The sequence below is a fragment of the Barbus barbus genome (genome assembly GCF_936440315.1).
Source record: "Barbus barbus genome assembly, chromosome: 21".
Taxonomy (NCBI): domain Eukaryota; kingdom Metazoa; phylum Chordata; class Actinopteri; order Cypriniformes; family Cyprinidae; genus Barbus; species Barbus barbus.
In genome coordinates, this window is record NC_136749.1 from 17810282 (window position 1) to 17827687 (window position 17406).

Here is a 17406-nt window from a genome sequence, read left to right on the forward strand (position 1 = left end):
GTTAATGTTAGGGGTCTTTGGGCACTGTGCCAGCTACTGTGCCAACTGCTAGAAAACAGGAAAAGGAAATGATCAAGAATCACCAACAACACGCAACGGATATTTATAGAGAGGAACTCGCCCAAGAGAAACAGTAAAACAGAGCATTATTACATACGCTGACGCACATGTGCACACACACTTCCCACTCACTCACACACACACACTCGGTGGTCCAGTGGACGGAAATGAGCGCTTTCTTGTGGTGATGATTTTATTTTTCTAAGTCTAATTAAACTTTTCGTTCCTATCTACATCAGAATGGTTTTCTTAGCTCAGAAGATTTCCATGAGCACACATTCCTCTCAGATCTGTCATTAGTCATGGGCTCTCTCTCTTTCCCTATTCGGTATCCTTTTATCCCTTTGTTTTTGTCAGTTTTTTGGAGTTTGACAGTTATTTTCATTACAGAGTGAGGACATAGATCGGGAATACTCAAAGCTTGGCCTATGGGTGAAATTGAGCTCCCCGTGAGGTTATCAGCAGACATAATTGTCCTCAACAACATCCATGTCTACACTACAACCATGTGACACAAAAGGACAAGAACCCTTTATATTCAGAAAGGCTGTGTACACCGCAGTGTTCGAATTGAGGGGGGATAGGGGGGTTTCGGACCTCCCATAAACATGAAAGGTCCCCCCATAACACCCAAAAGATATGGGGGCGGTGGGGGGGGGCTGGCTATTCAATAAAACTATAATACTTGAAACATGAAACTAATGAAAATTAAATAAAAAGATTTGATTGCGGTATTACGCGTATGTACAGCGTTGCTCATCATAACCAATCACACACGATTCTGTTGAGCTTAGGAATGCAGTGGCCAATCAGAGGCGGTCAGATTAGTCATCGTTGAATTTTGTTCAGACTGAAACTTGCAAATTCCCTCATCATAAGCAACAAAAGTGCAGATGTACCTACGATAAAAGTAAGAGATTCATTTATCATACAGATTATAAGAAGAGTTATGGGTGCTTAAGCACTAGCAAGACTGACTGTGCGCATTTATAGTGTGTTCTTTCACTGCATGATTCATTAAAAAAAAAGCATTTAGAATGCTCCCAGAATTCAAGATATGGGGGCAGAAAATGTGTATATTTATATAATTTCATATAGTTAATCAATATCACACAAAGAGTGCCATTTTTCCCAAAAATCACATTGTATTATTGATTTTATACAACAGTTCAATAAACAAGAAGTTGATATTAATAGACTTACGTTTTAGGCACCATATTGGCAATTTTTGCTCCATTTCGCTGACCAAAATGGTTGCAAACAAATCCACAGCACTGTTTTGCGTCTCTGAGCAACATGACTGTTTTTCGTTCCTGAATGAATCACCCATTAAATGATTCAGTTCAATCGCAATGACTCACTTATTAACGGCGACTTGCTGCCACCTACTGGCGGTTTTCATTTCACATTTAAAGTACCTTTTCATTTTTCATTTTAGGATTAAAATGTCAAAATATTATTTATGCATTTGTAACGGCAGGTTAAATGCATGCATGTCCTGCATTAAACAGTGTGCAAATACATCTAAATGCCTCTTCAAATGCAGCTTCTGTGTTTCCTCTGCATTGCAAAGGTGAATTTTGTTGATAATGATTTTATTTGTTTGGTAACAGCCCCAAATATCTTATTATTCTATTGGAATTTATTGATTAAAAGAATTTGAGCAAAAGATAATACACACTTCTAGAAAAAAAGGCTTTATAAAGGTAAAAATGTCCATAAAGGGTAAAAATCACTTTAAAATGGTTGGAAAATAATAATTTCTGTCACTGCTGTGAACTGACCACTCAGAATATGAAGAATATCATAAACTTTAGGAGTCAGCTGTCCATGGCAGTCCTGCAGCGCAACACACTCAGCAAAATATTGCCTGATTATCGTTATCAATAAAATCCCAGAAAATATCGAGATAACATTTTTTGTCTATCGCACACCCCTAGACTAGATATTTAATTCTTCTTTGCCTAGTGATTGTTTGGTACACATAATTCACTGATCGTGGTAAAATAAGCTTTTATCTTAGAATTAGATTTTCTCGATAACGAGGACAAGACAAAAAAATATGAATCATTTTATAAGGTTACTTTTACTTTTATTTATTTATTTTTGAAGGCGGCGTGGGGGGGGGGGGGGGGGGTCTGGTTAGGGGTACCCCCCAAGAGCTTTGAAACAATACACCGCTCTAATTTTGCTCCATCACACAACTTGCTTGTAGTGTAGACAGTCTTGATCATTTGTCACAGTCACACTGATTTGATGCTGGGGTGCAGACTAGAGTAGATGGTGGGGTAGACATGTGTTTGTGTATATATATATAATACAAGACAATTAATTGAACACATGCCACAGTAGAGAGAAACAAACGTTTTACAGACATGAAAAACCACTGGGTCCAACTTGCATATTATAAAATTACGCCCATGGACCAAACACACTTCACTTTCGGCCCACATTCTAATGGACTTATAATAATAATAATGGCTAATAAGAATTAGATATAGTTAGTAAATTACATTAAATTCAATTTTATTTTAAAATACTCCCTTCACTAGGAGTTTGATTGACATGCAATCTCACCAATTCTAAACACTAAATAAACTCTAAAACGACAAACCTTCCGATGTTCATTCATGTTTATTTCATGCTATAACTAGTAGTAAGAAATGATCTGTACACATAATGCTTGAACTTAGGCACTACAGCGATGTCATGAAACATTAAAGAGCCACAAAATGGTATTTATTGTTTTAATTACTAAAAAATGACAAAATTTGAAAGCTGAGATTTTGTTTCACAGATTTGCTCTGCAATGTCAGTGTCCTCTTTATGCCTCAATATATTTTTCACTATTGGTGCATATACGCACTTTATTGTAATGGGAGGATCTGAAGTTAGCATACTGAACGCATTTATGAATTTTATGAATGAATTGATGTGTAAATAAGATGTCACGATTAAATTCACATGGTCTACATTGAGTGAAAAGGATCTTTTAAAGAGGTTCCAGCACTGTTTTGATAAATATGAGTCTGATATGCAGTAAGCCACACTTTTAAACCAAATGAAAATCATATATCATTACTATTACCAGATAATTCAGTGGCCCCTGGTCATTTTTTAACAGCAGCCCTAAAGCAAAGTAATGTGAATATCCCTGACATAGATCTTTATAGAGCTTATTTCCTCAACATCCCCTCAGTTGCTCTGTTCCTCTGCCTTTCTGCCCCTCAGTGGGCATCTCTGTCTGGGTCAGCATTTCTCTGTTTCTTTAGTTTTCCCCTCATGTGCATGTGCGGCTGCCCAAATGTAGGTTAATGACTTGAGCAGCGCTGCTGGCAGGAGGAACACTTGAACAGATAACCCTACCCTGGAGATTTATTGGCCATGCAGTAGTGGACTTGGACTTGTGCTTGTGCATGAGTCTGTTATTGTTCTGTAATAGTCCCTCAGTGCCGAAGAGAAAAGAGCAGTCGCTCCCTGCGGAGCTGTGTGTATATCATCGGTATTCTTTTCAGCAGAATCCTCTGTTCTTCCACATAAAAGCATCTCTCTGTTCCTCTCCAACATATCAAACACTGAAATAATCAATAATAAATTATAGAGCAGATCCAAACTTAATGTGAATCCTGGTGATCTGGTAGGTACTATATGGAAGCCTGTTTTATGTTAGAATAAAAACTAAATCCAACTTTGTGACTATGTGTTTATCAAAATCTCTTTTTATTTCTTCATGTCTTACAGTTGCAACTTCATGTTTTTATCTCACAAAGTGACTTTTTATCTTGCAGATGAGACTATCTCACATTGTGACTTTATTTGATAGAATTGAGACTTTGTCTTACTGTTTAGACTTTACATCTCACATTGTGGCTTAATCTCGCAATTGCCACTTTATATCTTTCAATTGCGAGTATCTCAAAATTGAGACTTTATATCTAACCATGAAGAATTTATATCTCACACTATAACTTTGTGTTACACAATCAGACTTTATGTATAAGAATTTTGAATTTATATCTCAATGGCGACTTTGTCTAACAATTTTTTTTATCTCACTGTTTAGACTTTGTATCGCATTACATCTTTATATCTCAAAATCAGAATTTTACAATTTAACAATTGCGACTTTAGATTTCACATTGAGACATTGTCTCACAACTGCAACTTCTCTCCTCACAGTTTGCGACTTTGTCTCATGTTGTGACATATCTCAAAATTGCAATTATATTTATCAGAATTGAGATTTTATCCACCTTTTTCTTCAACACGGAAGTAAGCCTATGGGTGAGACTTCCGCTATAGGTAAATAACGAGGAGAATAACAACTTGCAATAAACGGTTAAACTGTTTGCACTACAAACCAGTCTGTTCATAACTAAGATAATACATTAAAATAATATGATAAGACACACCAATTTTCAATATCAAGCAGCAAAAATAGCTAGACGCAAATGAGACCGGAAGCTAGACCAATAGAATTTGCAAATGTACACTCCCATTTTTACGGCAAGAAAAAGGTAGATATCTTACTATTTAGACATTATTCCCTTATAATTGTGACTTTAGAATACGGTTGAGACTTTAAATCTCACAACTGATACTTTGTATCTCACAATATGACGAATCGCAGTTAGTTGCAACTTTATTTTTCCTAATTGTGACTATTTATAATTTTAACTTTCTCTTGCAATTTTTGTTTTATAACTCTGATTAAGAAACAGGCTTCCATATGCAGGTTGTGAGTGGAAACAAATAGAATATACATCTTGTACATTGTACTGTTATCGATAAAATATTTTCTCCATCTTTTTCTTATTCAGATGTGGCAATAGGGGCTCCGTTCGCAGGAGAGGATCGTGGTGGCAGGGTCTTCATTTATAACGGGCAAAAATCTGGGCTGATGTTACAGGCATCTCAAGTGCTAAAAGGCAACTGGGCTTCATCCACCGTCCCAGCAGGCTTTGGATTCACCCTGCGTGGAGATTCTGACCTCGATAACAACCAGTACCCCGGTGAGTAAAGAAAAACTTTCAGTCTCTTCCTTTCTCTGTTTACGCAAGTTTCTGTTAAGACAATCATGCTTAGAAACTGATGTAAGCCAAAGAGATCAGATGTAGGAGGAATGAAAGACTGGACAAAGAAGAAAAAGACTGGACTGAGACATCCAGGTTGAGTCACATTGTTGGTCAGTCCATGGGTTTTTTACTATGTGCAAGTGTTTCCACTCATTCTTCTTAATTTCTTGTTTTTTTTTGTTTGTCTTTGTTTGTCTCCTTTTACGGAGGGATATTGTTTCTACATATTTTTCTCATTGCTATGTTTTAATCTTTTGCAGAGTATGATGAAATCCATGTGAAGTCAATCATTTTGAAACTATAAATATTTGCAGGTGACTGAACAAGCTATTTATAGCCTGTGTGTGTGTGTGTGTGTGTGTGTGTCTGTGTGTGTGTGTGTGTGTGTGTGTGTGTGTGTGTGTGTGTGTGTGTGTGTGTGTGTGACAGATTGTCAAGTGGCAGATGTTAACTAGGCTCCAGATGAAGTTCAACTCTGTTTCTTTCAGCCATTCTGGTTCTTTCTCTGGTTCTTTCACATGACATTTAATGATGAAAGATTAATAATTGCTTTATTGTGACTGAAATCAAACTTTTAAAGTGTTTGCAAACAAATATGTTATATTATGTGAGATATAATGGAACTGTTCACATACAAAAGCTGTTTATCTGGAATATGTCCTGAGCTGATGTGCATTCAGGCAAAAGAGCCTCTGATTTCCCTGTTGAGGTCTAGCAGTGTTGAAAAATGAATTCCCTGTGGCTCTATCATGAGGTTATTAGTTTGGGCATCCTAACATAGTGTTTGTGGATTAGTTTATATTGATTTGAACTGCCAGAGTGAATATCCAGAGCTTTCTGAAGAGCATGTTCTCACAATCCAACACAGCTGCACCATAATCTTGTTTTGACTAAGACAAATATGAATTAATTGTTTCATTGAAACTGCAAAAACATCCAGTGTGTTTCTAGAGCTAAACTCTGCTGTAACGCCTCAAGCCCGTTTCAGCAAAAACAGAGCAGTGTGTTCGTTCTTTCTGTCCTTTAATCTCCTCTTTCATTTTTTAATGGCATTGTACAAAATCATCAAAGCAGATGCTGTCACAAGCTTTCTTTAAAGAGGCGGGAAGTCAGATGGGTAGGCAGCTTATTTGCACATGTGTGTGTTGAGCCAGTGTGTGAGTGTTTGTTCTTTCATGGCGACAGGATTGTCATCTTAAATATGCTCTAATAAAAGCAGATCTTTTCCATACATGAAAACCTTCAATGGATGGCAAAACGATCATGCACAGGTGTACATACATGCACACAATGATGTTGAACAGACCCAAAAAGCAAAACGAAAGACAGAAAACAGGTTTTCCTGTCTCTTATTCTCAAAATGGATAAATTGCAGCTTTTTAGAGGCGTGATCTTAGTAATCTTTGATCAGTGTGAATCTTGTAATCGGCCTCTCAGTGTTTCATTGAAGTGTGTGCATGTAAATTTTTACATGGTTTATCACTTTCTTCAGTTCATTTAGATTAAAATCACTTTGTTTTATTCCGTGCTTTAGATAAAGCCATGTGCTAGTGCATAAACATAAATGGGATGTGTGTGGAACTTTTTATTTTATTATTTGAAGTCTGTCGATAAAGTTGGTCTCGCATCAGAAATAGTCATAATTTAGTTTTACATGACTATTTTATACTGTGTAGATTTTGACATGTAATTAGTTATGTTGATCGTTCTAACATATTCTGAAAAATGATTTTTCAGCTAAGCTTCTATAAATGGTCTTGGTTGAAAGGGGAAGTAGCTTTGTGCCCTGAAACAAGTTACAGAACTTTTGTAACTTGCTTGATCTCTATTGATCTCTACCAGGTAGCCACTATGACATCTCATTGGCCCAAAATCACACTCATTGGCCCAAAGAGATCACCAAACAAATGAAAATGGTCATTTACGCACCCTCATGTTATTCCATAGTGGTATGACTTTCTTTCTTCTGCGGAACATAGAAGAAGATGTTTTGAGGGGGGAAAAAAGCACAGTGTTTTTTGTCCATACAGTGCAAGTCAATGGTCACCAAAACGTTTTAGTTACTAACATTCTACAGAATATCTTAAAAGTCATTCAGGTGAGGGACAGAACAACATGGACAAAATTGTCATTTTTGTTTGAATTATCCCTTCGATATCTTCTGACTGGCTGTGGGTTTGTCTTATTGTGCAGCAATTTCATGTTCAGCATGTACAGTGTTTAGAAGGTTACTTTGGAAATGTAATAGGTTGCAAATGACAAGTTACTCTTATTTAAAATGTAATAAGTAGTGTAACTATTTCAATTACTGTATTAAAGTAATGTAGCTCCTGAAACATTGGTGTCTCATATTTTAGAGCAGTCAGTGTAATTTGGGAAAGAAATCAATCAAATCTGTATGCGTGTGAAAATATTCAGTTGTAACCCCCATTGCAATTGTTAACATTTTCATAAATAACTGTAATTTAATTATGCATTGTTCTCAATAACTGTAACAGATTACAGTTACATTTATTTAGTAATTGAATTACGTAAATCTGTTACATGGAACTAGTTACTCCCCAACACTGAGTATAACCAACTATTGCTTGTTGTTGGAAACTTGTTGAACACCATGTTTGAGTATGTCTACATAGATTATAAAAACTATTTTGTTTCCAAAAAGGCCTGTTATTCATTATATGTTATAAATCAGCACACATGGTTACCTTTCCTGTTTTTCCTGTATTTTCATTTTTGTGTGTGTGGTTTGGGGTTAATGTGAGGGTTAGCGTGAACTTTGTGGTTAAACACAGGGTTTAAGTCAAAGGTGAAGGGTCATTCATCATGACCTGCTTAAACAGCAGTGGAGATTTTGTACTTTGCATTTCCTGTCTGCCGCTTCAGGCATTGTTCTCAGACAGAACACAAAACAGACACACTCACTTTGCACATTTAGAAACAATTACTTTATTAATTTGAGAGAAAAACACAGTTTCAACACAGTTACAAATGGTAACAAAGAGATTCAGAATCTGTCATTCTGATAGTAAAAAAAAAAAAAAATGGTGGACAGATTTGTGATCAGAATTCCCCTTTATACTATATTTCTACATTATATTACTTCCAAAAACATATGTTGTTTGTGTGTGAAACTGATGTTACATTCAGGACCCATTAGAAATGTTTTAAGAACTTGGGTGGGCACCTTATATCCCTTTAGTGAGCCCTCCAAACTGTGCATTTACTCCCAATCCGATCAAGAATATTTCCATCCAGACATCCACAGGGAGGAGTTAGTTTCTGATTTTTTTGGAAGGGAAGAGATGGATGGATGTGTGATTGTATGTCAGGTGAAATGAGAGGGAAATTCAGAACTGGAGGTAAAAGAGGGGATTGCATTAGTTGGCTGTGGTCCGGCATTTCATTAGTTGGATGTGGTCCGGCATTTCATTGGCTAGAGGATGAAGATGACTTTAACAGACTCCATCCTCATTAAAGTTTAAGTGCTTGAGCTTCTTCCATCCCCTCCCTCCATCATTCCACCTCCTATTAACCTATTCGTGCAGTTAAAACCCTTGTGTTGTGGTGGCCAGAGGGTTCGACCTGAATATTTTGAGGTTGACTCTTGTAGCACACACACACGTTTACACCTCACTGCCGTTCTGAGGAAGTCACTCAAAGAGTGCGCAAATGGACTTTCCAGATGTGAGAATGTAATAGATTTAATTATTCTGTCATCATCTCCGCCTCACAGATACAAAGTGAGAGCTCAGGCCTTCAGGTTGTGCGTGTGTCTCTCACTCGGATTTAGTGTTTCTGTCCATTGTTTTCGAGGTGTGTTTTCTGTCACAATACCAAAAGCTGCTGACTCTGGTTTACAATGGGATCTTTGCCAAGGGTCTCTCGTTCCTGAAGGCAGGACCTGATGGAAAGCGAAGCCAGTGATCAACCTCAGTGAAACAAGAATCAAAGCCGCAGTCTCTGAGCACTCATTAGGCTGCTGGAGCTGTTCTGGAACATTCCTGCATATGAGTCTCTGACTGAAAGCATCCCTCCAGGACCGATTTGTACTCTTCCTTCCTATTAATGCTTAGTACAATTCATAAACTGAGGAGAGAAAGTGTTCTCTCGCTCAAGTTTGATGAAAGACCAAATGAAACTGACCTTGTGTGAAGGTTAAAGTTTAATGTTTAGTTTTTAGAAATTCTCTACTTATCACAAAAACTATTTCACCACCAAAGAAATCAAATATCTAACATTGTAATATTGTCTGAGCGGGTGTCAGAATCCCGTTTATGTTGGTTCAGTTATACATACTAGTTTAATGAGATGTCAGAGATGAATGAATGGTTATAGCTTTAGCAGAGGCCACAGAGGAAGCAACAGACCACAAACACACACACTGCCAGTATTTCCACAGTTTCATCTCAGGTACAGGAGGTGTGCTTTGTGCACACAGACCTGAATGTTCGATGATGTTGTACGTGACCATGTTTTGTTTGGCCTGATGTTACTTTTGTTATGCTAAATTACTTAAATATTTATATGTATGTGTCTGTATTATAATCAAACTTTGAGGAAGAGAGAGCCACATTTGTTATGCAGTTATACAGTTCATTAAAAAACATACATAGATTATCAATCAGTTTGATGAAATCCATGCCATTTTTTGGCATTAGTTGGTTTGTCTTAGCATTAGATTTACAATTAGTGATGCGGATCACATTGTTTTTATTAAACCTAATTGCGTAGTTTTTGTGAAGGCCCTAGTTTATTTAAACTACATTACAACACTTCCACTGCATCACATTAAAATCCCATATGGTTTGAAACTCAGGTTTATCATGTCCACCTTCATTAAGAGAAGAGGGAAACTATTCAGTGTGCCGTATTTACCTTCCCCTTCATCAGATGTGGCTCTGTGGACGTCTGAGTAGAATGATATTAAAGCTTCACACGTTCTCCGTGGCTCTCTAGGGTTTCTCTATGGCTCTGTTCAGGGACAGCAGGTGATGTAAGATGCAAGACTGGTAGAATGAGAAACGGGTCGACGAATCTTTGATGGAGTCTGCTGGAGGCCCAAATCACTTCCAGCTGCAGTGTGCTTTGAAGCTTTATGATCCAGCCTCTCTTTCTCTTTTTTCCTCTTTCTCTTGCAACACACATTTTTCTGTATCATATTGTGTCCGTCCTGCAGCTCTGAGTATATTCTCTGTATACTCTTTTTACAGATTTGCTGGTTGGTGCATTTGGAGTGAGTAAAGTTGTGGCCTACAGGTGAGAAATTGTACGCTTTACATACACCATATTAATACAACAATGTCAAAATGTTGAAAAAATTATATTTTAACATTTGTATTGTTTGTGACGTGTCATAAAAAGTTGCAACTCGATAGGAGTCATTTTTGATCAAATGATGCCAGGGTTATCTTGAATAGCAAGTGATAGCAGTGTTATCTTGAATTTAAATCAATATATATATAGATTTAGATTTAAAGCTGAGAAACTAAATAAAAAAATAAAAATATATTAGAATTTATGTATTCTTATATAAAATTGTATATGTATGTATGTATGTAGCAGGTGTATAAATATAATAGTGTGTTTGTGTTAGCATCACATATTTTTTCTGGCCTAAACTTTTCTACACACATGCTTTCCCCATTAGAGTAAACGGCACAGAAAACACCTGTGTTTGAGGTTTAGCTGGAAGGAAACCTGCCACATATGAAGTTATTTTTCTCTGTTCTATGATACGATTGTAACACATTTTCAAATTGCATAACAGAAAATATTGAAATGTCTGGCTTCATAATGCATTCATGAAGAATTCCTTGAGCTGTATTTGACAGGAGTACAGTCCGCAAACATTATCTACAGACTGGTGGCATGTCTAGTCTGAGTAGTCAAGACTTCGATTGGGTGTTTCAGATCAGGTTTCCCTTAGAAATGTTTCAAAACAGTCCCTTTTTCCTGCCTCAAAGCCACCAAAACACACAGACACATTAACATGTCCGAGCACACACTCTCACGCACTAGCAGTGTCTTGGTGTCAGTGTTAAAGCGATTAGCTGTAGTGGGCTCTGGTGTATTTATGTAAGCTAACATTTCCACTGTTAATCCAGTTTGAGTGCTAGTCTCAACAGGCTGAAAGTGAGATCGGAGCAGAACAGAGACTGACCTCATGTTAAGTTCTCATTTACTCAGCCTGTCTGATGTTCTATTAGAATAGGACTCTGAATGTTTAGTTTCTGTTAGTTAAATGTTCTGTAAGTTCTTTATGTAATACAGTGCGTTGAATGTTCATTCTGTATGACAGATATCACTGAAATAGGTGTCCTGAGAAATTACTTCAGTTAGCTTTATCTAATTGCAAATTCTTCTTGTCAGTCATTTTGATGTTCAGGTTTGAAAACAAAATTTATATTTACTTTATAAATGTGTGTTCTTGGTCTTATTGTGAACAATTCATTGACACAAGTTATTTAAGTTTTTATTATCATTATCTTCCTTTGAAACAACTTTGAGCATATTTTTAACCAACAACCAAAAATCTATACATTTTATTTAGTGAACTAATATTCACATTTAAAATGCCTATATTTCACGAACAAATAATATGGAGATTAATGAAACTGGCATAAAAGTCTCACCCCGCAGTGTTTACATTGAATTACATTGAATTTACATTCACACTTAACATAACCATACACATGTAAAATTTGTCCTTTGAAACTGCAAAGAACTGAACTTTATGAACTGAAATTTACATTGACATTAGGTCTTGTCTAGTGGTTGTTTTTTTGACAGCTGATGCCGATATCTTGGAAAGCAGGGTGGCCGATATAAAGCCGATATAATTTTATTTTAATTAATATTTAATAAATTTTAAATGGATTAAAAAATAAATGTGTTAAAATAAACATACTTATACTTTAAATACTAAAAGTATTTTTTTCACAAATAATTAAATATTTAATAAAAATATAATTAAAAATGAAGTAAACAGTTTAACCAACAGGGCACTTAGTCTTCTGAGAAGTTGTTTGCATTGGGAATCATATTTTTTCAACTAAAGCCAAGGTATCACTCATTTTACATACAGCACACACTGAAAATGATATGAATATGACACTGGGCAAATGCATAAAGCGCAGCATAATTTGAAATCACTAGTTTAAGTTTGTTGATCGCGCATCTCCAGTGAAGCCGAGCTCTCCTGCCCTCATTCAGTTTACACGGACCCTCCGTCACTCAGAGCACACACAATTATGCAGGATACAAATGCACACTTTATAAGATCTCACAGCTGGATCGGACTACGTTTGCAAGGTTTGTCAAATTAAATGTTCATTAGTCATTCAAAGATTTGTTTAAATGAAATACATGCGTATTTGCTGAATGCTGACGCCAAACAAGAAAGTATTATAATGTTTGCCTTTCTATTACTAATAATATAAAAGCAATAGTTATAACACTTTTTGTAGTGTTATAACTATTGCTTTCAGTTCTATCTGATTATTAGACAGACTTTTATCCGTATTAGACAGAACTGTTAATGACGACAGCAAGAGGGAGAATGTGAGCACTGTGTGCTCAGGCGCTACCGTTCTCAGCGCCGTCAAAATAAAAGTCCACCTCAAACGCATCGGCCATTTTATTTGAAAAATGCCAAATATCGGCTGATATTTACATTATATATATCGCCAAGATAAATATCACCAATATATCTTGGCGATATATATCGCTTGACCACTAGTCTTGTCATTTCTTTTGACATTATGCAGCCTAATTTAGTGGATTTCTAATGTTTATTTGCAGCTCTGAATTCAACTCATTACTGCAATTAAAATCATATGAATTATATCAGTAATTTATTATTTATATGTGACGCTGGACCACAAAACCAGTCTTAAGTCGCTGGGGTATATTTGTAGCAATAGCCAAAAATACATTGTATGTGTCAAAATTATCCATTTTTCTTTTATGGCAAAAATCATTAGGATATTAAGTAAAGATCATGTTCCATGAAGATATTTTGTAAATTTCCTATTGTAAATATATTAAAACTTGATTTTTGATTAGTAATATGCATTGCTAAGAACTTCATTTGGACAACTTTAAAGGCCATTTTTTTTTTTGCACCCTCAGATTCCAGATTTTCAAATAGTTGTATCTCAGCCAAATATTGTCCTATCATAACAAACCATACATCAATGGAAAGCTTATTTATTCAGCTTTCATATGATTTAGAAATCTCAATTTCGAAAAATTGACACTTTTTGGTTTTGTGGTCCAGGGTCACATATTTGTAATATTATCCCCGTTATATTGTCTCTTAACAATACTAGGGCAAGGCCAGTGGTCACGGTGGACGCTCAACTGATTTTGACACCCAGAATTCTCAACCCTGAGGACAAGTCCTGCCGCATGCCCAATTCTGATGACATGGCAACCTGGTAAGTGTCAACTACAATTATCCAGTGCTAATTACTGAAGTATACTCTTAGCTTCTGCCGCAAAGAGTGACTCTTATGAACTACAAAAAAAATAAAAAAATTTGAAAAGTTCATGTTTTGATTTATCTCTTCTAGATGAATTATTCAGCTGATGGGACAGATATGTTGATCTTTAGTTCTTGTTAAGGGTAAACCAAAGCAGTCTGGGCCAAAGAGCTATGGCTGACTGGGAGGTTTTAAAACCATGTGGTCCATAGTACCACATTACAGCAGTTTTTTTCCTTCTCTGTGGTAAAACTAAGTGTTTCTGGAAGTCTCAGTGCATTCTTCCAAACCACAAAAACATACACACAACCCTGCATTCTTACCCCTTATGTGGATGGACATTGTGTCCCACAAGCAGTTTTTGGGCCCCGTGACTGTAAACATACCAGATCTGTTTGGCTGTTTGGGGTGCATGTGCCTGTGTGTTAGGGTTGGCGTGGGGAAGAAAGAACTGGAGGTTTTGGAGAGACAAACGAAAGAACTAAAGTGTGGAATTCTGCAATAACAAAAGAGTAGCTTAGTAAAATAAATGTACAAACTGTGGTTGGAAATAGAGAGAGACAGAGAGAAACTTTGAATCACACAGATGAACACAGAGAAACAAAACAAGACTGAGAAAACAACATAAAGAGATCCAGAGGATGAAAAAAATGTCAAAGTTAAAGGATTACTTCACTTCCAGAATAAAAATGTCCTGATAATTTACTCACCCCCATGTCGTCCAAGATGTTCATGTCTGTGTTTCTTTAGTCTAAAAAAAATTAAGGTTTTTGAGGAAACCTTTTTTTTCTCCATGTATTGGACTTCAACAAGGACCAATGGGGTTGAAAGTCCAAATTGCAGTTTCAAAGGACTCTACACAATCCCAGCCGAGGAATAAGGATCTTATCTAGCAAAATGAGCTGTCATTTTCTAAAAAATGAATATTAATTTATATATTTTTAACCACAAATGCTCGTCTTGCACTGCCTCTGTGTTCATGACTTCACGCATTGCAAAGTCCCGTTGGAAAGGTCACGTGCGATGTAGGGGGAAGTACTGACCCAGTGTTTACAAAGTGAACGAGCAAAGACTACATCGAACGACCTTTACAAAAAAAGGTAAAACAACGATGTTGGACAATTTTGTAGTTGGAAGAGAAAATGAGATGGAGTACTACTTCTGCCTACGTCACACGCAGCCTTTCCAACGTGATTACGTAATGCGTGAAGTCGCGGACGCACATTGCAGAGCTAGTGCAAGACGAGCATTTGTTGTTAAAAAGTATATACTTTTTTTTGTTTTTGAAAATTACAATTGTTAGATAAGACCCTTATTCCTCTACTGGAATCATGTAGAGCCCTTTAAAACTTCAATTTGGACCTTCAACCCATTGGTCCTTGTTGAAGTCCACCATGGAGAAAAATCCTGGAATGTTTTCCTCAGAAACTTTAATTTCTTTTAGACTGAAGACAGACAAACATACACATCTTGGATGACATGGGGGTGAGAAAATGATCAGGAAATGTTTATTCTGGAAGTGAACTAATCCTTTAAGACTGTAAACTTTGCCTCTCTGGAGTTTAATTAAATTTTTATATTCTTCTGCATCCTTTCAACAGCAATTAAATTAAATTATTTTAAAGAAGAAAAATGCTAAACAGGCGTATATTAAATGTTAAAACACCATTTTAAACAGCCTACATATATGCAGAGTGTAAAAGTGTGTTAAATTACTCATGTCAAACCACACACACACAAGGGTGCCATTAATACTCTGAGGAGTAGGCAGTAATTACAAATGGCAGATGGGCGGCCAAGTCAGAAAAGTTGCAGTGGGGTCAGAGCAGGGGTCAGGGGGGTCAACCTCCGGACACGGGAGTGTTTGTATGTGCGTGATTGTGTGCTTACCCTGGTCATGGGGGAGGAGAGCTAGCAAGGAATCATTAAATTATGTATAGCGGGGCCACTTCCTCCCTTAAATATGCATACTCTCTCTCGTTTCTCTCTCACTGTACAGCGCACACATGTCTTCAGCTGTGCATTTTAAAATGGACCACTACCTGGAGGGGTCATGGCAGGGTTTGCGTGGTTAGAGCACAATGCTGGATTCCATCAGTCACGGCCTCATGGGTATTTCGTGTTGTTCATGAGGCACAGCATCCAGCTGTTTATTGCTAATTTAAACTCAGACACGCTCAATGCTGTGTAAGTGTGTGTAGGGGGGCTAATGGGGTGTTTCTGATTAGACATATTTGGGTTGTATGGAATGCTATGCATCGGATTGGCCCTTTGGGCCATTAAGACTGCAGTTGTGAGTCCCTGAGCACAGATATCATTACACGTTCAACATAACGGCAATACAGTTATTGAGCACCAGCTGGAGAGGTGTAAGCGTGTTTTTATGCGCTCTCACCTTACAGCATGTTTGTGGTGGAGTAGCATGTTTTAAATCCTCCGTCCTGGTTCTATTTGTGTTTCTTTGCAAATGAAGGGCTAGTTTTACACAAAAATCCTGTCGTAAATGAACTTCCATCTTTAGATTCCAGTAAATTAATTGTGCGGCCCATAGCCGGGACATTCTGTGCTGTGTCGGTATTCTGTTTGTGTGGGTGTTTGCATATTAGACTTCATATAAATGGGCTTTTAAAATGGTAATAGAATATTTAATGACAATAAAGTATTTGAACGAGATCTTTGAGAAAATGAGAGAATGGTTTTGAGAAAATGGTTGTCCCTTTTTCACTGGCATCAACAGGAAGTTGCTCTTGGGCCGATCTAATTGCTGGCCTCTATTACTAGACTATTAAAGAGAGGTAGGGATAGAGAGATGAAGCAAGGAAAGGACAGATGGAAGAGAAAAAAGAGGCAAATTCGATGAAGTAATTAAATATTGAGGAGCACAGGCTCCCTCAGTGTCCCACGTCTCCATTCAGCTCCATCTATAAACACTCCACCCATATTAACAATCCTCTTCCTCTGTTTTTTTAACATCACTTAAATGTTGTTATTGCTTTTTGGCAAAGTTATGCTGTACTAAATGTCTCTTTCTCTCTTTATTTCTTTCTCTCAGTCTGTCAGTAAATGTGTGCGCAAAGATCTCTGGGATTGGTATTCCTGATTATGTAGGTAAGTGCATTCATTTTTCTGTTAATTAAATGCATTTTGTTTCAATAAATGGATATAGTCTTCTCAACAAATGTCTTGAAGAATTATATTTGGCCACTCGTACATGTAACTTCATCAACACAACGGAAATCTGTGTTTAACCTGGTTCTGGAAGGAATATTCCCATTTATTTTAAGCTTTTCAAAAAGTGTTTAAAGCCTTAAACCAAACCAAACAACTTCAAATATTTGATTTAAAGCAAAGAAATATTTCAAAATAACTGTTGCAAGGTACTTGTACCTAAATGAACTACAAATCCCATAAAGCATTGCAAATGACATACACAAATCAGCCTTGACCATAAAACATAAAACTATTAACTATTAACGAAATGTATACTTTTATTAAAATTAAATTGATTCATTAAATTGATTAAAAGTGACAAAGATGTTTATGATGCTACACAATTTTATATTTCAAATAAAAGTTTTTGAACATTCTATTCATCAAAAAGTCTTGAAAAAATTTATCATTTCCACAAAACTATTAAGAAGCAGAACTGTTCGATAACAAGAAATGTTTATGAGCAACAAATCAACATATTAGAATGATTTTTGAATGATGTCAGTATTGAAGAAAGACTGGAGTAATTGCTGCTGAAAATTTAGCTTTGCCATCACAAGAATAAATTACATTTT

General features: G+C 36.5%; 1 protein-coding gene across 1 annotated transcript in view; it reads left to right on the forward strand.

The window, feature by feature from the left end:
- LOC306887289 (integrin alpha-8-like) overlaps positions 1–17406 on the forward strand; it is a 75228-nt gene that overhangs the window by 28302 nt on the left and 29520 nt on the right. Inside the window, exons 13-16 of the mRNA XM_079444915.1 lie at positions 4881–5072; positions 10349–10394; positions 13469–13576; positions 16674–16729. Coding sequence (XP_079301041.1) covers positions 4881–5072; positions 10349–10394; positions 13469–13576; positions 16674–16729 — 402 coding nt within the window. The remainder of the gene's footprint in view (positions 1–4880; positions 5073–10348; positions 10395–13468; positions 13577–16673; positions 16730–17406) is intronic.